The sequence below is a fragment of the Hippoglossus hippoglossus genome, chromosome 3 (genome assembly GCF_009819705.1).
Source record: "Hippoglossus hippoglossus isolate fHipHip1 chromosome 3, fHipHip1.pri, whole genome shotgun sequence".
Classification (NCBI taxonomy): Eukaryota; Metazoa; Chordata; class Actinopteri; order Pleuronectiformes; family Pleuronectidae; genus Hippoglossus; species Hippoglossus hippoglossus.
This window is the reverse complement of record NC_047153.1, coordinates 24,797,428-24,816,508: the sequence shown is the minus strand read 5'-3', so window position 1 is coordinate 24,816,508 and position 19,081 is coordinate 24,797,428. Positions and strand designations below refer to the sequence as shown.

The following is a 19,081-nucleotide window of genomic DNA, read 5'->3' as shown; positions in this document are numbered from 1 at the left end:
AGTAGTACATAGCACAATAATTCAAGTTTGAGGAAAAAGGACAAACCTAATAGAAATCAGGGTATTTTATTCAGTAAGTTCACTTTTTACAATATCAAGTGCAAAACAATTCTCAATGTAAAGATACCCAGTTTAGAGACTAAACATGGAGGGAGCCTCAGGAAATGCTAATTTACCAGAGGAAAAAAGCAGAGCAAAGAAAACTTTGAGGTATACACCAACACATAGTCACTCTGAAATGAAGTAAAAAGTTTCCATGGTCAGGCAGTTAAACTTCCTCCATGATTACAGTTACTCATCATGGTCTCATGTGGGATCAGTGTCAGTGATCACTGAAGCTGCTCTGGTGTTCTACACACAGATTCATGGCTCATGTTTGTGGTTTAAATGGATTCAATACACTGTAGTAAGCAAGAACTTATAAAGTGAAGTATGAAGAAAAGAAAAAAAACCGATTAAAGCATTTTTGAAAGTAGAAATAACTGTTAATAGAGTCAAAGGACAACCAGAGATGACAGTTCAATTTATTCATTCACCACTATGATACATACAATGAATCATGTAGTCAAGTCATCTTATGCCTGTTACTTTGCACGGAATCTGTTGTACACTGACGTACTGTCGAACCAGTTGTCTTAAATTTGAACGTCACAAGAGAGAAGGGACTGGTCCTTTGTTGTTCCTGATGACTTTTACCATTAGTATTACATATCCCTGACAGTAAATTCAACAAGACTAAATGTAGTTTGGACTTATCAAGTCTTCTCACTTGGACTCGTCAGTAAACCACCGCAGCACGTGGGCTTTGTTCTCTGTCACCCATCTGATGTTGGCTGTGGTCTTTTCAATGGCCTGCTCCAGGGCCAAGGTGGCTGAGCCAAAACCAACATGGAGGTTGTCCTCTTTAAATTTCTTCAGCTGCAGAGACAGAGACAAAAAGAAAAACACATAAACAGAATTTATGCATTTGCTGTCTTTCTTTAAGACTAAATATCCCCAGTGAAGTGTGTGGGCTGCAAACCTCCTGGAGCTCGAATTCTGTGGAGAATCTCCTTGTGATTCCATTGATAAGACTAGAGAAGGAAAATGATCCTCTTCCATACCTACAACACAGAGAAGGACGCTAATCACTATAAAAGATGAAGTAATGATGGCGATCAGCAACAGGAAATCATGTTCTTCACCTTGGTGAACATCTTCATTCACTCTGTATTCTTTTCCAGAGAACCCTCCTCTGAGGAACGAGCACTTACTGCTGGTAAATGTAGCTCCATTTAGCTCTGATGAAGTTCCAGGCCAGAGGCATTCCCACAACATTTTGTGAGATGTACTGAATGGTGGAGGTGGCGTCCTGCTTGCGGATCTTAGTCGGGTCCAGGCTGTATTCCAGATACCTGGCTCAACCAAATATTGCAGAAGAAAATATATATATTTTAATAATTTAAAAGATATATAATATTTATGTCAGAAGAAAGATTTGCTGAAAATCTTTCAATATTTTGCACATTTGTAAAAAGGATGACACCACAATCTTAAAATAAGCTGTTTTCAGACATGACCGGCGAGCAAAGTCTGGAGAATTGATTATGCAACAGCAATAAATCCTCTGCATTATTCAGACAGAGGCAGGAAGCGACATATTAATTGATTTTTCAAATCTTGACAACACACAGACACTGGTGTCGGCTCTTATCACCACAAACTCTCTTGACATCTTCGTCTGTGTCGTCTACATGTATGACACCACTTTTTCACCGTGAGATATTGTTTTTCTCTTAGTTTTTTCATATTTGCGTCAATCTCCCATAAGAAGCGTTATCACCCCACCCACTTGTTCGCTGTGAATTCAGCACGGATCCCCCACTTTGTTCTCTTATTGGATTCTCCTGACTTGTACGGACTTTATACCAGGGGTCAGGCAGAGAAAGTATTCAGGTAATCCGAAGCCTCTCACTTGGACGTTTCCGTTCACACATGCACCTCCTCCGGGGAAAATACGGAGGATCTGCGGAGTTCAGTGCATGTCTGAAAGCAGCTATAGTCAAGTCAAATGAGGGCTGGGTGATATGGTCAAACAGTAAAAAATTCATATCAGTCGACATTGGTCATTATCTTGTTAAATGTCACATTATTTTTTCTTTTAAATTTAAAAACAAATTTTTGCTCCTGAGTGAAGGTTGAGGTTTTAAACACTTCTTCATGAACAAAGAAGGACAAACACTTGACAAAAAGCAAAACATTTTACAAATCTGAGGAAGATTCATTATTTGTTATATCTCCTCAATGTGCTCAATGTATAAGCATTATATCGATATATAATGACAATTTTGCAATGGATAAAAATATTTTATTGCACTAATAATTAATATATTTTATTGCCAAGCCCTTGTTCTGATGAATGCATGAAAGTCAACAGACAGATGTGAGTGGTAGATTCTGCTATAAAAAATGTATTGTTGAACTAATTGGCTACACAACAGACCCTTGCTCAAATCAATAAGCTCCTCAGTAATGTGAGCTCTGTGGGCCAGATTCAGTTTGGCTTTTGTGGCCTTTGTAGACTGAGTCCTGCGAAGGATGCAGCCCCAGAACTGGGACACAGCTGTTGTTTAACTCTTAATCTTTCTACAGAAAAGATCCAAGTTAAACTTTTGTCAAAATGAGGTTGTCTTTTTTTTAAACTGAATTTTGATCAGTGTTTCACCTTTTTCGAAAAGTATGGTAAATGACTGCAACTATGGTTCCAAAGGATAGATAAAAAAAACTTAGCTGTTCATTGTTTTTCAATTGAAAGGTAAACGTTAAGACAAGTGTGTCACCCACAAACACAATAAACTATAGCCACAATTGAATGTAGCCTATACCTGTTCAAAAGCCAAGGTGCTTTGGAGCAGCTCATGGCTGCCCTCAGCCTGGAAGCTTCAGAGGCCATTGTAGAGTTCTTGAACATGGTCCAGGCAAAGTCCCACTCTTCCACGCCACCGAAAGCTATGGCACTGCAGTAAACTGTGCTTTTCAAGTTGGGATGGATCCTGTTAAACATGGAGGAAGAGATGAGGTAGAAGTTGTGGAGTTGGTGGTATATTGCTAGCTGCCTGTAGTTAACGTTCGCTCAGCTGTTCCACTGTTAACACTAACACCAACTACACAGGTCGCCGTGATTTGTGTGATAATGAAATGTGAGAAGATGTAAGAACTGACCTACACTGCTCTGTACTCACGGGTTGTGACTTGGATTCGCCATCCACTCTCTGTACCATCTTTTGATCAACTCTCTACATTCCCCCACACCCATACTGCAGGCCACCCCGATGGCATTGATCTGATTGTACCTGAGGAGGAAGACGATTTAGAAAACTGGGAAAACTGCAATTGAACAATGATACACAATAAGTTACATCATATCACAATATGTTCAGTCATTAGCTTTTTGTTTGCTTTAAGAAATCTTACTGGTCAGTGTGGCCTGTTGGTATTTTGGTCCAGTTAGCTGTTGTTGTCTTGAAGTGCTCAAAAAGTGGCTGTATTTGCTTCTTGAGGTACGCCTAGAAATACATCAACCATAGTTTTACACTTTGCTTTTACAAACCTTTATTGGTATCAGAACTATTTGTTTTACTGTTCATGGCAAAGCAGTACAAACCTGTAAAGCTCCGTAGACCTCAGTGCGATCAAACATGAGGATGTAGTAGTTGAGGTTTCCTAGAGCTGACTCCCAGGGGATGTAGTCTCTCTCTTTGTGCAGGTATTTGGTAGTTGTCAGGGCTAATGTTGTACTTACTATTTTAGCTCTGCACAAAGGAGTACAATTATTCTGATAATTTGCTGACACACGATGTCTGGAATGTTCAACTCATTAAATACTTTTCTTTACCTTGCTAGGTTGAAGGCATCATCTATGATCTGTGCTCTGTTGATGATTGATAAAGCCTAAAAGAAATGACACACACAAATAACCATTCAGTAATTCTGCTGTGTGATAACGATGTTTTATTCTTTACTCATCAGTCATAGTGTCTACAGTTTCCAAAAAAACAGATTCATTGGTTTCTCGGATACAAGTTTAAGAACATGTAATATTAAGAATGAATTCAAAGAGACCTGAGAATAGACATAAGGCACAAGCAAAACTGTTACTACAATGTAGCAAATATATTCAAATGCAAATGTGCGTCACCTGGTGGTTGGTGCTGAGCAAGGACAGAAGACGATCCCAGTTGTCAAGATCATAGTTCACCCTGAAGTATCCAGATACGTTGGTGTTTGCCAGCACCCAGTCATTTCCTGACACCCTCATCAGACTGTTGGTGTCTGGTCCAAAATATAAAAGGAAGAGAGGCTAAAGACTCAAAATGTTCAGTTAACACATTGACCAGTGATTGAGACCACCAATCAGGTAGAACCAGTGGTGGGTGAAGCCGCTTTTAGCCTCCACCAGTTCCCCTTGTTGGTGTGCTGACTGGTTTTATGTTTCTCTTAAATACTTCACACACAACCCAGAAGAAATGCAAAAATGTATCTGTATTGCAACTGCATATTCACAGTTTTATGAATTAATTGTGGTACAATTGTTAGTATTTCATAGAGTGACTGGTTGTACTTATTGCATCAGTAGGATACTGCACAAAACAAGGTGTGCTAGATTCCCCTGCTCCCCCGTTCTCCCTTCATCAAGCTTTCAGTGGTGAGATGTGAGGTCAACCTATCCTCACATTCCCCATTTCAGCAAGATGAATTGATCCACTGTGACATTGTATCATTTACATGAAGTGCCCATGAGGGATAGAAAACCACTACCGGGAATGGAACCATTCAATTTGACTTTTTTTACTTTTTGGTGCATTTGCCCTGTGCTGCCCATGTTGCCCCTGTCCACCCCCCACTGGGTAGAATGTTAAACACTGCCAGTCAAATGTAGAAGAGGTAAATGTACCTGTCTTCTGAAGAAGCCAGTACTGTTGCTGCTCCACTCCTGTCTTCATCCATTTAATGGGGACATACCATGTATAACTGGACAGAAGCATAGGTAAAGACAGTAAGACAGTATGAAAAGTGAAAAATTATTTATTTATTGTAGCTGTGTTAGCGGCATATGCTCTAGGGATATCAATGTTGGTTTGTTCATTGGTCCGTCTGTATACCTTTCCCTATATTCCTTCACATATTTCATGGATTGCCACAAGCTGCAGGCATGGCTGCCAACTCTTGTGAACACTTGGTGATTTATGATATTATAAATCCAAGACACAGCAATTAAATTTGTTTTTAAAACTGGAGTGATTGAAGTAGAAATGTATCCAAATGGAGGATAATGCATTTAATGATCAATCTCATCATCTATCGTCTACATGGAACCTACAGAATAAGGTGAAACTGATTCCTACTTGAACTGAGAGGGCCTCTCCACTACAGATTCTGGATCCAACAGGAAGTGTTTCTGAGTGATACTTCCTGTCCGGGTGTCAATAGTGACTACTGGAAAGCCCATCTGGAGGGTCCAGCGGTTCATGATGTCATGGACAGGGTATGGAATATGAATACCTGGTGTGTTGTCAACTGCCTGAGAACAAACAGAGGGCAGCAAGGATTCAGAAGAAACACTAATTTCCAAGTAAAACTAAGCATAACACGTCTTTTTTTTAGCAGAACCGACCTTTTGGAGATGGTCCCATAGGTCTGTATACACCGTGTTGCTGAAGGCAAATGTGTTCAGGTAAGACTGGGGGGAGAAAAAACAAACAGCCAGTCAATTATTCACAGGGGAAATGAGAACGAATTTTATTCGATTTTCCAGACGAAACTCTCTCACCACCACAGACAGAGAGTGGCAGTTATAATTAGGTTTTGAGGTTGTGTAACAGGGTTAATTCTCACACTGAGTCCTCTGGCAAACACAGGCTCTGTGAGAAACTCTGACAGCATCCTCAGCACCGCCGCTCCCTGAAAACAACAAACACAGAAACCACAAGACCTTGGTTGGCTTGACTTTCTCATAACAGTGAAGTTCAACCCAAAGCAACTATTAAAACATTTGGTTTGCGTGACTTAAACGCGAGCACATTTTGAGAGTTTCAAACACAGGGCTCCCTTTTGAGAAAAATCTGGAGAGGCAAAATTGTAATAAATCCTTTCTGTATCCTTTCTGAATTCTGTATAAATTCCCATCAGAGGAGCAGACCTTGCTGTAGGAGATGGTGTTAAACATCTCGCTGATCTGCGGAGGGTCATTGACCTCATCTTCTCGGCGGGACAGCGGGTGAGAGGAGGCGAGGGCGTCCACTTCGAAAACCTTGTGCACGTCAGATAGAATGATCTGGTCTTTCTGCAGTCAAGCAGAGAGGTGAGTTAGTGCAGGTGTTTTAACCAAAATATATCTGTGAGTTTGTTGATGTGTGAAGTGGTCACAAGGCTCCCTGTCTCACCATATTCCAGGTGGGCTCAGCATGGTTGGCACCCAAGTATTCTACGTACGATGCAAAGCCCTCGTTCAACCACAGGTCGTTCCACCATCGCAGTGTCACCAGGTTGCCAAACCACTAACAAACAAACAAAAAAACGCACTTTACAGAGATAAAGAGATGAAGAAAAGACACAAAGCCACACTAACCAGTTACCCCTCAGTTAACCTTGGTTTGTGACAATGAGTTAAAGCTTTTGGCAAACATCGGCGCCAAAGTTTCATCCCAAGAAATATAAAACCTAGAGCGGTTTATTTTTCACATCTCTTATGATGGCAGGTTTTAAATACATCTACAGGAAGGCAGGGTTAATTTGTCCCCAGGTGGTGATCTGTCCTCTTTTCTTTGGCAAAGGCAGGTTGAGTACTCTGGCTTAAAATGTATTTTTAACATTTCTGTGTTATTCATTAGAGTGGTGACAGAGCGGAATGAGAAGGATGCTGATTAATGTATATCTCAACTTACTGTGTTTTTTTCTCCTGCTTATGAAAACTGTGAAGACAACCATTTGGTGGTAATGTGATGGCCTACCATGTGTGCAAGTTCATGGGCGATGACAGTTGTAATTCTCTCTTTGTTTCCAGTGGAGGATACGATGGGGTCATAGAGCAAAGCCGTCTCCCTGTATGTGACCAGACCCCAGTTCTCCATGGCTCCAGCATTGAAGTCGGGCAGAGCTATCTGATCTAGAAAGAATGAGTACATCAGAAATTCAAAGATGAATTGTGTGATAGAAATGGACCTAAACTACTACAAATAGTACACCCAGCTATGATCTATTTCCTACATCTGATCCAACAATCTGTGTTTGATTCAACAACTTTTCACTTGCTTGTTTGTCCAACATTCAACAAGACGTATTCGACAGTGTTGGTGAAAAAACTAAATGTTAGTACGGAATATTTATGTAACATTTATGTTGTGTTGTCTTTGTTTTTGCTTTTGGCCATGTTGATTGGTTAGTGGGTCTGTTATTGGTTGGTTGGTTGGTTGGTTGGTTGGTTGGTAGGTGGTTGGTTGATCAAACTGACTGCCCATCTATTTGGTCCAGACTGGATGATATTGGATGATTTGTGATAATTTTTTGTCCAAACCAAAGTCTTGTTCACTTGTCTTGTCTTGTGAAATATGGAAATAAACTAAGTACAACATTCCTTTCTCAGGGCTAGAGGAGTAACACTTTCCATGTAATGTACTGTGTAACACACAAAACACCGATTTTTGTGTATGACATAGACATGCTCTATGTTCAGTGCTTATTAAAAATGTTTGCATGCTAATATGCGTTGCTGCAGCATGTTGGTGCTGAGTTGACCTGCCTGACTTGGAGAGTGGATATGAAGCGTTGTAGTAGTGCTCATAGAACTGAAGGATTGGCCCTGTTACATTGAGAGCGTAGTCTCCCTGCCCGTCATCTATGGCTGTTTTCCGAGCCCAGATTCGGATCTGCAAAGATTTTTAAACACACAACGGATCAAAATAAGAGAAAATCTCCTCTTATAAGGCTGTTAATTTTCTTCTGCAGTCACAGGGAGATACAGTAAGATGGATGATGTGACTGTTGACCTTTTCCTTCTTTCATAAGATTGTTTTTTTGTACTTCTGGTGTCCTGGGATTGAAAATTCCTATTGTATGTATGCATTTACATGTATACATCTCAATGAAAATTAAGCTATGAACAACTCTGATATACTAATACAACATTTCTTACCAGCAGATTGTTGTTTAGGTTTGACTGAATGCTGACAAAGTCACTGACGATAAATGCCAGCAGATACGTGGACATTCTCTCTGTGGGCTCAAATGTAGTTACTCTGACAGGAATGCCATCGATGACAGAGTCTGCAGCATCTGTATAGAAAGAGGACGAGTCAGACTTTGACACTCTGTTAGTATTAACAGTATCTGTTGTCCATGTTATTAATTATTTACAATGACACTGTCTCACACATTAACTAACACATGTTTTGCTCAGAAAATCATTACTCTAGCTGTTCCCATTTGTGGTCTTTACATTGCAGTTACTTAAAATACATCATTTTTAGCAGGTTTTTCGGTTCTTATGTGATTTTACACATTTCTTTTGTGCTCACCCCAGAGAATTAAGATGTAAGAAAAAGACAAAAGTTGTTTTCATTTCTAAAACGAACCAATTTCCATGCCGTTGGACAGAGCCACTTTGCTTCGGTCGTGAATGATCGTGACATTGAAGACAGCTTTCATGGCTGGCTCGTCAAAGCAAGGGAAGGTTTTCCTGGCGTACGTTGCTTGCATCTGCGAGGTAGCAACAACTCTGCAAAATGTTTCAATCAAACATTGACCCACTAGGAGGAACATTGGAACAATGAAAATAAAGTCTCCCTGACTATGTTTGCATGAACACAGATATTCCTATATGAACCAGATCAAGCCAATAGTCTTAAGAAGACACTGTCATGTAAACAGCATTTCTCATAAGGATAAGGGTCATAATGGAATTACAACACGTGAGGTATTCTGTCCTTAGTCGCATTATGTAGACATATAAGTGTTGAAATGTCTTATTGAAGTTTTTACAGTATTTGCGCCATTGACATATTGCAGTTACCAACTACTTCATTACACATGAGCTGGGTCTAAACAAGATGGAAAGGTCATAGCTTTTGCAAAATTAGCCACTCGGCTTTGCTGTGTCATTGCTTACCTCTTCACACCATCCTCAACGTATTCACTCCTGTAGAAGCCCTCCAGGTCGTCCGCCAGCTCTCCCTGAAATTCAGTGTGAAGTACATAGGTCGCTCCTGCAGATAGTCTGCGGTGCAGCTGAAGAACCAGAAACTCTGTCTTCACCACAAACCAAGTCTTCTGTACAGCGGGCGCAGTGACATCACCCAGGCCACCCAGCGTAGCTTGTTGCCCAGTGAGGTTCAGCTTATTGGAATGGATGATGATGTGGTCCGTTTCCTTCACACATTTGAAGTACACCGCTGAGCGTCCAGTGAAGATGTACAGGCCGTCTGCATTGGGCTCCAGCCGTGGCCACAGGGTCACATTGTAAGAGACAGGAACCAGGGAGTCTGGAAGTCTGTAGTGGTCCCAGGGCTCCTTTGGGGTGAAGGGTGTAGTCGGGGGTGTAGGCATGCTGGTGTTGTCTGTCGCTCCACCTCCAGGTCTGCTATGATTCTTGGCTCTTTCCTTGTTATAAGCAATGGACAAAGCTGTAATTGTGGCCAGCGCACAGAACGCTAATACAAGCATTGCAAGGCCCACATTTTTACTGACGTAGTAGACTTTCCCCATGTCTGATTCAGCAGGTGAGAGCAGGACAGTGAGGGGTCTCAGTCTGTGTTTGTCCAGCACAGCAGGTCTCTTCCCTCCTCAGTTAATCGTTGAACTATTAACATGGCAGAAAACACATTTTCATAACACCTAAGGAGAAATGGAAACATGGGAATGCACAGGTCAATTAGTTTGCAACTCAGCGGTTGTCAGATTTGTAAAAATCAAGCAAAAGTGCTGCATTGATCAAAACTGGTATTTTAGTTTCATTATTACTGTGTATTCCAACTACAATATCATTTCACATCAGTAAATATATTACATGGGAAATTCTCACTGGTCAGTGGTGTTGAGTTGCCAGTTGTTATTTCTCCTATTCCTGCTAGAGGTGGACTGAATTGTGTAAAGAAAATAGATAGTGGACAGTGTAAAAACCGAACTAGAATGGCACTCAGCAGAGAGCACAACTCCATACATATCAGTTACCTAAATGTGATCCATGAATTATTCCCTGGGAAAATGGTGAAAGTGTTAAAAAACACCGTATTCAAAATGTGAGTAAAAAAAAACCATCCTGGATCCACCCCCCTGATTTGGATCTGCACCAGATTTTATTTGTTCCTCCCAGACCCATACTGCATCATTTCCAACAAGTTTCATCAGAAATTGATATGTATTTATTTATACCCATTTTGGTATAATCTGTTAATGACTGTACAAACAATGCTGTAAATGGTCAACCCCTGAGTGTGTTGGATTTAGCAAGAATGTATCCTGCCAGTTCAGCCAAGCACAGCAACCAGGGGGGGGATCAGCGAGCTTGGCTTTGTCTGACGGCAACAAAATAAAAAAAACAGGAGCTCAAAAACTCTGTCATTACAGATTTTCATATTGCTTCAGCATTATCTTTTAAACTATTGGCTATTTTTGCAAAACTCTACACAGTAATCACAAAATCTTACATCAAACTAGAGAGTATCAGGTGAAAAAAATTGTCACTAAAGTTAGCAAACAGACTGTTGTAGATGTGGATTTGCTGATAGATGCTGAGGAACATCTATCTTACGTTCACAATAAGCTACTGGTCATATCATAATGTAGCTATGGATGGATTACCAAAAGGGCCTGTAGGGCACAGGCTCAGGAACCCAAGAGGTTATTGTGGAAGTAACAGAAAACTAACTAAATACTAGGCTAGATCTCACCTTCTGTCTTGGTCTAACCATATTTTCTTTGTCCACGATGCAGCGTGTGTGGATCTACCACTTGCAGTTCTGTATCCAGGCCTGTTCCATGTCTCCACAAGCCTCTTTCAGCCTCTTTTAGAAATGCTATTCTCCTCATCCTCTATTTCTCTCTGTCCAATATTGGCTTTCATTGTTGTCAAAGCAAATGTTTACCTAGGGCCTATTTATATTGTAACGGACAGGTAGTTAGGATTATGTTCTGTTTGACTGCTATGTGGTCGTTATGACTTATGTTCAGCTAAGTACACTGTTAAATAAGTTCTGAGATGTCCTGAGGGTCAGTGAACAGGTCGGGGTGGGGCATGTGACAGTTCTAGACCAATGGCTGTGGGGTTGTGTGGGATGACAGGCTCTCATTGGCTGGTTTGTTAGCGGGTCAGGGGTGAAGAAGACAAAGTTGTTGTTAAGGGTATCGGAGTTAAGAACAAGACGTGTGACATGTTCGGGTTAACTTTAATAAAGTTACAAATAAGAGAAGAAGTTCCGTGTCGTCTGTGAGGTGGGGACGCTACAATATTAAGAAATCTAAAAGTGCTTTCACATGTGTCAATGAGGCACTTGACAAAACAGTGCAGCAATGCAGAGATCCATGTTGACAGTTATACTGTAAATTGTAGTGTGTAAGACTATAAAACAGTGTAAAGCAGAGAATGTGAACTCAGTTTGGGACACTTGGTTAATGCATTGGCTGTAAGTATTAGCGGCGTCAGAGATAGTGCTTCAAGAGTCACCCTAAGTTTCAAAGCATTTTGAAAAGAAAACCAAAACATGTTATGTCACCTTTGTTTCAACTGTTCCAAAACCTTGTGTAAGTATTACAACATCAAGTTGTGGTCTCACTGAGGGATACAGCTTGTTGACGAGGGTATTTCATTTCCCTTGGACAGAGCCAGCATATGTTTTCTCTTGTCTTATATGCTTAACTCAGCAAACCAGTTGCTGCTTGTAGAATACAATCCAAGTCCTGTAGAGAAAAAAAAAATATATATACAGGTATATATACAGTATTTCCATTGAGGAAACAGTATGAGGAATGTGCTCTCACGCCAAGTAAATTCTGCACATTATCTTTGCTTATTTCTCTTCTTAGTACAAAACAGGATAGATGTGTTTTTGTTTTTTGTTTTACTGCAGTACCTTTAGTTTGAAGGATCAAAGTTGAATCTAGAATATGAAGTCAAAAGCTCAAGTCAATTCTGTTATTGCTTTTTCTTTTCTCATGCTCAGGCTTATTATGGTATTATTGCTTTATTCTCCTTTGTTATTATTGGTCTGTCCAATTCTATGATAATTATAGTTTACTTCCTACAGCAACATTTTTAATTGTACTTTGTAATTAACTCTTCTCTGTGAGTCATCTATTTTTTAATAATAATCAGTTATTTGAGCAATTGTCAGGACTTTGTCTGGATGACTTTCTATCAACAAATGTCCAGGGAGGAAACAGACCATGTTTGCATCTGAAAATGGACTCTGTTTATAATACAATAAAATGACATCTATTAATCCCATCTAATACATTTCTTTATCTAGTTTTTATGGTTCTACCAAACCCATCCAACATTTTCTTCTTCTGTTGTTTAAAAGTCTTGAAGGCCATAGTGGACACCACAATCTGCAGTTGGATTAGCCAACTCCAAGTTAAAAAGAATATTGCTTTTGTCAGCGCTGGGTAAAAGCCAACATCACGAGACTGGGAGCTGTAAGTCGATCTGGGGAGTTCACACAAAAGGCGGCCACAACAAAGCTACGGCCAGACATGGTGCTGATCTCGGAAGTCTCTACACCGATCTTTCTCTTAGAAGTCACCGTTACCTTGGAGGAACAGAATTTGCAGGCCAATGAGAGTAAAAGTGTAATGTTTGCTGACCCAGAGGAAAAATGCTACAGAAACTGTTGTTGAATGTGCAGAGGCTTTGTTGATAAGTCCTTCAGCAGGGACTACAAGATGCTGGACATCACAGGTACCAGTAAGCGAAGGCCATTTAAGTTATAATCACTGAGGCAGCAAAAACATCTTCAAGACGACTGTAGATCAGGAGAAAAGAGCTGAGGGTGAGATAACGCTACCTGGAGTCAAGCTGGGGCTTTATCAACCACAACTGCATCGCCTGGGCAAAACCCTGAACGCCCAATGACCATAGGTAACTGATGAAGTGTACACGTAAAATGAAATCCTATCTTGAATAATCTGTGGTGCCTGTACTTGGTTTATACCCAGGAATCCTGGAATATATTCTTAATAAAATAAACTACATTATTGAGAAGTTGAAAGTCAAAGATTTGAACCAACAAAGCTTTCCTCAAAAACTTCCTCATGTAACTTAAAGTTTACATCATAGAAGCAAAACCAGATCAAAAGACATTGGATAGCATGATACCATGTTACTGGTCTCATTTGTCAAACAAAATCCTCACTTTGACTTCCTCAAACTAGTGGGAGGCTACAGCCGAAAATAAGGTTTCATTTGTTACAGGAACAGAATCTATACATTTGTTTTTGTAGACAGTGATAAAACACCCTTAATCCCATTTTATTGATTTATGTATTTGAAGAATGATATGGGGCTAAAAAGATTGATGAGTCCTTCAGTCCTTTTCACACATAAAAGAGATCATCCACAGTTATTGCCATGTGAACTTCACAACCCACAGGTAAGACGACATCTGGAAATGATCTGATTAAAGTCTCTGCAGACCAGGACCACACAGGCGAAGACATCCATGGATCTCTTCATAACACAAAACATTCTCTCAGCCGTCTGTGCCTAAAGGATGAAAACATCTTAAGTCTATGGTTAGGAAGTTGTAATGCTCTAGTTATGCCCTGTGTACACTTACACACCAAATAACAACTACAATAACTTTTTAAATTACTGCTACTATGCACCGCTCTCTCCCACGAGGGCAGGATGCAGAAAAAATTGTTAAATGTTTTCAGGCTGGACACCCTGAAACTGTAGGAAAGTTGTAACTACTTTTAAGGCCAATTATTATACACCCAATACAAGAATTGTCAGAGAAACCACACAGTCTATATGATATTAATAATCCTCACTAAAAGTAATTTGCAGTCAAACTATAATTGTCTGAAAATTGTTTAAGGAGTGATATGCATGTTGAAATCAATATAATCAATGAATGATTTAATACTAAAGATATTTGATTAAAATTTTTCTTAACCACACCTAGTCAAATTAAAAAGCTGATAGTTGAGTTTTTCGACATTATAGTAGGATTATGTTTTGTGAAATAACATTACCAAAACACCAAAAATAAAGAAAATAGATACTTTTCGTTTGCTGATAACTGGGACATTATCACGAACATTTACTTATAGCTAATGCTGGTCCATTTAAAACATTTTGTGGGCCATACTTAATCATTGAACACATACAGTACATCATGCTAATGCGATGACTGGAACTGCTTCTCTTTGGTGGGTTAATTGATGTCAGATGGTAATGATGATGATGCTGTACTCACAGTTGGTTTTCCAGGTTTGTGTCTGTCGGTCTTAAGTGGAACTGATTCTTTCCAAGTGTCAATTGACAGTAGTTTGTTCCAAACGGAGTTGCAAATTTCAGTGCGTCTCCTCAGAATGGGACAATCCTGAGGTCGTAAACTTTATATATCAGAGAGATTGTTGTAAGTAGCTTTGAGCTTGAAGTTGCTTTGCAGCCACAGTGAAGTCGGTCACATCAGGTTCCACATGAACAACTTAGCAGATATGTTCAAATCCTTTTGTTTACTTTTCATGTGCTGAAACCTCTCAACAAATTCCTCGAGGAGTTTTTGCAAACTCACCAGCAATTTCAGTTGTCAATTATCATTTTGCCCTTGCAGAGTTATCCATTCCTTCTGCTCTTGCTACAGCATGCATGATTTGCAACACCCTGTTATCAAACACAAAAATTACTTGGGATATCTTTTTTATATCTGTTGTTTCATTGCAGGCCAGAAATTGAAAACTGCTAACCCTTATTTGGCAGTGTCTCACTGCTATGACCTTGATAAACAGGGTGTATGCCCTTATTTGGTGATGTTTTCTTCCAACTGGTACAGCGGACGGACTGACACAGCAGAGACACACAGATGATGATTTCATGTCTTTTATTTTTTTCATATTATTTCTTATGAAAGGCCTCTTTGTATAAGTTCTGGCTTTTGTGAACTTGCGGCCAGTTCCACTTTGAGCACCAGTGCCTGTTGTGTAACCTCTGCAGAGCTTACTATTAAAAAGACTCAAAGGCAACTCCAGTCTCAAGATGAATTTCCATCACAAGCGTTAACTTCATCCAAGAGTATTTATCCATCGAAATCCGCCAGTTTAGATGCATGTTTCCCTTTTTCAACACTACAAGCACATCCCTGTAAACTAAGCACAAACTAAGTCTGTCTTTTACTTCAACTGTACAATTAATTCTAGAGCATTTCTCTTTGAAAGTTCAACATTCTGTATCAACAAAGACATCTCTAAATTCATTTGTGGTAATACAAAAAAACAGGATTAGTCTATTGTACCTCGTGAAGCCAGAATCCATCTTGATCTCCCCAATTTTCAGCATTACTATTGGTCAGCTGGAGAGACAGAACTCCCTGTGGGTTCAGATGGAAGCCAACTAGATTAACCCCTTACCTTTGGACTGTCTTATCTTTATAAAACATTTGAATAACATCAATATTGCACTGTTATTAATACACTGTAAGCATGGAAGGATTGTACTGAAAAACTTGGTATTACCGCTTGTATTTCTATTTACTCTCCTCTCCTATCCATCACAATCCTGATCTAAACAAATATTTAAAATTAATCAATATATGTTAATGGAGAGACTTGGGTATAAAACAATAAACAGATTTGTTTCATACAAATATGCAACTAAAATCATTCACTGACTTAAGAACAGAATTGCTATTCCAAAGACAGATTTCTTGAAATATTTACAAATTTTAAAAGTTGTACGTTTGCTCATCAAAGAAAAGAAGTTGAGTTTCAGAATTATTTGAAGTAGAAAAAATATTAGTTTCCTTGTTGACAACTAAAAGCAAAACCTGTGAATTTTATGACATTCTATCTAAGGAGGTCATTCATCTGAAAATATTTGGCTAAGCATATGTGAAATAACGCATTTCTCATTCACAAGTAACACAATCAAGGAAGAATTTCCAAAGACAATTAACAACTTGTCCTAGATCTAAAACTATAGAAGGAACATTTATGCATAAATTTTGGCACTGTGACCTTTTCGAGTTCAATTCACTCGTTAACTAAATCAGTTTCGGGGAAAGAATTTGATTTAAAACTCTGTTTATATTTAATAAATGTGATGCCTGGTCTCCATTTAGATCAGAAAAAAATGCAGATTTTTGATTACGATAGCGTATTAAGCAAAGAAATGCATGAAAATGTATCTTCTTCAACCATTAAGCAGTTTTTAGAACAAATATCTGAATTTTTACCATTAGAGAGATTAACTCTGGAGAAATAAAACCGTGGATATATCTTTCAAGACCTTTGGTCAACATTATTCTTTTACTTGGAAAACTTTTCTAGAGTTGATGAATCACGGACAAGGACAAGGACATTTTCTTTTATCAGGAGCTTCTATGGAACATACACCATAAACTATAGACTCATTATTGCAATTTGCAGTTATGCATATTTGTGTCCCTCCTGTTATTTTTTGTTTGTTTTTATTGTTTATTTATCATTATTGTTATCATGAATAACTTTTTTCTTTCTTGTGTACCTGGGTGCATGGGACAAGAAGGGGATGGGGGATATGAATGACTTAGTGTACTTGTAAGCTTGTAAACTTGTAAGCTGTTTACCTATTGATCATGGCTATTGTACACTTTTGGAAATAATAAATAATATAATAAAATGTAATTTTCTTTTTTAAACGAACAAAAGAAAAACATTTATGATGCACATCAATGATGACAAGTAACAGCTACACCCTGACCATGACCTAACAGGCACACAGACAGAAGGGACCAGGCTGGAAGCCATGTTAGTCGACTAGCTGTTTTCCGTTCTTTTTTTTTGTCACATAAAAAAGTAATTGCTCTCATGGGAATTTTTTGTATTTATGAATTGCCTCATGGGCTTGATCAAACTGCTGTGCCAGTCCTGTGCATTGGATATCCAGTGTGTGGCCGAGCGTTGAATCAGTGCCTTAGTGAGTTCTCCAGTCCAGCTCACCAACAGTGTTTCAGTAACTGGGGTTTGGTTTTACACAATCTTGAGCTTACTGTAACAGATCAGAGCAATTCTTTTCCTCATGGCTGACTAAAGGTTAGAAAATAATTGTTGTAGAGTCAGCTTGTGAAAAGAGTGAGTAATAGGAAAATAGTGGAAAATAATCAGTCTGTTGGATAAATGGTTCTAATTATCCACATATGTAGTTAGGCCAAGTTAATAAGTAATACCAGCCAAAGAAATCACTGGTACTTTCTCTGTGCCAGCAGAGGGAGATAATCTTGTGAGTGGGAATGTTTATCTTGGGAGCCCAAAGTCACATATTTTCATGGAGTAAAAAACTCCAACAAAAGAGCCATGTGACCGCCCGTTTCGTGGTGTGATTTTAACACACTCTCTTCTCCACTTCCCTGCAAGTAATGCGTATTAGTGTTCAAAAGCCATGCAAGGTGTCATACACTGGATTTGAAATTATTAAAGGATTCATGCAATTTGTGTGTTTTTTTTCTTTATAAATTAAAATAGAACTAGTTAGCAGAAGAATAAATATTGTTTTAAACTGACGACATCTGGTAAGTCCTGAAATAAAGCTTAGTCTGGCCAGTATGGAGAAATACATCACCAGCATGACACACACACACTATGTACATCATCACTCTCTTCTTACACTAAAGTTTTCCTTTCCTATTTCAACAAACTTTTCTGTACAGGCTCAATAAAGTTAATCTGCTCTAAAAAAGGAAAGAAGGTAAACTACACCACACACACACACACCCACACTTTTGCATCTACTACTCTATCATTCTACCTGCACGTGGACCTGTGTAACCTGTAATCAGCTCTGTGGTCTCAGCTCCACACAGCACTGATGAGCTTCAGCCAGCTGGAGGAACTGCAGAGTTTACAACCAGTGCAGCCTATGCTGGATATTGGCAGGCGATGAATATAACCAAACATGAGCCAAGAAGTCAAACTGGGACTTTACAGCGTAAAAAAACATTTCCTCTTAAAACAAAAAGGATTTTACATCTGTGTTGTATAGGTGCTGTTTACTTTTTGCACACATTTGCAAATGTGGTAACTAGTCTTGTTATATGAAGGGTTTTCTTTGCAATTCAAAGTGGTGGAGCTGAGAGAGGAGTAATGCAGAAAAAGAGGCAACAGCTGGATGCTTTATGTTAGTTTTGGGGGCCATTGATCTTGATTGATCATTGGTTTTCACAAGCAGCATCACAAACCTGCTTTTCACAGAAGATACTGTGTCTGCTCTGCATTAATACATCATGTGTGAACATTCAACGATAAATGTTTTGTTGTTTCGACAGTGTGAAAGTCTTCCCCATCTGCCGACCCAAGTGTCCATGGGCAAGATACTGAACTCCTAATCGGCATTAAACTGTGCTGTAAAGTGCTTTGAGTGGTAAACAAAACTAGAAAAGCGCTATATAAACACAGACCAGATCATTTAAAAGAAACAGTGCAACATGGCAGCAACAGGAGATGCCAAAAGATGTAAAACGTATGCACAGGTGAACATTGCAAACACAACTTGCAACAAAAAGAATGTGCCTTGGCATGAAGCATGTTGGATAAATTGACAAGTTCAAGAGGAGAGAAACCGTACTCACCCAAACCCTGGGTAGCTGGATGTCCAATGCAAGCCCTGATGTGAGTCTGCATGAGATGCACAAGTTGAGCTGGAGTGATCATGGCTGATGTGAAACACTCAGTCTGCATCTGTGAGGGTGGAGGTGGGAGGTGGTGAGAGCTACCCCCTCAACCCCCCCCCCCAAAAAAATTTGCGGGAACAGCAGGATGAAAGAATGAGGCTGTGTCAACTAGCCTGCGAACACATTGTGGTTGAACAGACAGAATTCATACAATCCTCAAAAGGTACAGAGTGGACTGAGCA

The 19,081-nt window shown here is 39.4% G+C and overlaps 1 protein-coding gene across 4 annotated transcripts; it reads right to left on the bottom strand.

Annotated features, from left to right (window-relative positions):
* Positions 1 to 53: 53 nt before the first annotated feature.
* LOC117759167 (aminopeptidase N-like) lies at positions 54 to 18,939 on the bottom strand. Of its 4 annotated transcripts, none has more exons than XR_004613437.1 (21): positions 9,143 to 9,867; positions 8,610 to 8,752; positions 8,171 to 8,310; positions 7,778 to 7,904; positions 6,990 to 7,144; positions 6,423 to 6,536; positions 6,179 to 6,322; positions 5,875 to 5,940; positions 5,654 to 5,719; positions 5,385 to 5,560; positions 4,934 to 5,010; positions 4,178 to 4,311; positions 3,875 to 3,930; positions 3,644 to 3,791; positions 3,454 to 3,545; positions 3,222 to 3,332; positions 2,865 to 3,032; positions 1,254 to 1,394; positions 1,022 to 1,103; positions 706 to 918; positions 54 to 672 (listed from the first exon to the last, which is right to left on the bottom strand). XR_004613437.1 is itself a non-coding variant. In XM_034581121.1 (21 exons), the coding sequence occupies exons 2-21, from the start codon at positions 9,736 to 9,738 to the stop codon at positions 766 to 768; spliced, it is 2,889 nt and encodes a 962-aa protein (XP_034437012.1). In that variant the 5' UTR covers positions 9,739 to 9,832; positions 18,799 to 18,939; the 3' UTR covers positions 54 to 765. The 4 variants fall into 4 exon arrangements, 3 of the variants coding, with proteins under 3 accessions (XP_034437012.1, XP_034437011.1, XP_034437013.1); XM_034581121.1 differs by adding an exon at positions 18,799 to 18,939 and having other exon boundaries at positions 54 to 918; positions 9,143 to 9,832; XM_034581120.1 differs by having other exon boundaries at positions 54 to 918.
* Positions 18,940 to 19,081: the final 142 nt, after the last annotated feature.

Excerpts from the sequence above, each read along its gene's own strand:
- LOC117759167 (XM_034581121.1), bottom strand. The coding sequence starts at position 9,738 with ATGGGGAAAGTCTACTACGTCAGTAAAAATGTGGGCCTTGCAATGCTT. Across the intron at positions 5,011-5,384 it reads GAGAGGCCCTCTCAGTTCAA|TTATACATGGTATGTCCCCA; the intron begins GTAGGAATCAGT and ends GCTTCTGTCCAG. Across the intron at positions 3,033-3,221 it reads GCGAATCCAAGTCACAACCC|GATCCATCCCAACTTGAAAA; the intron begins GTGAGTACAGAG and ends CATGTTTAACAG.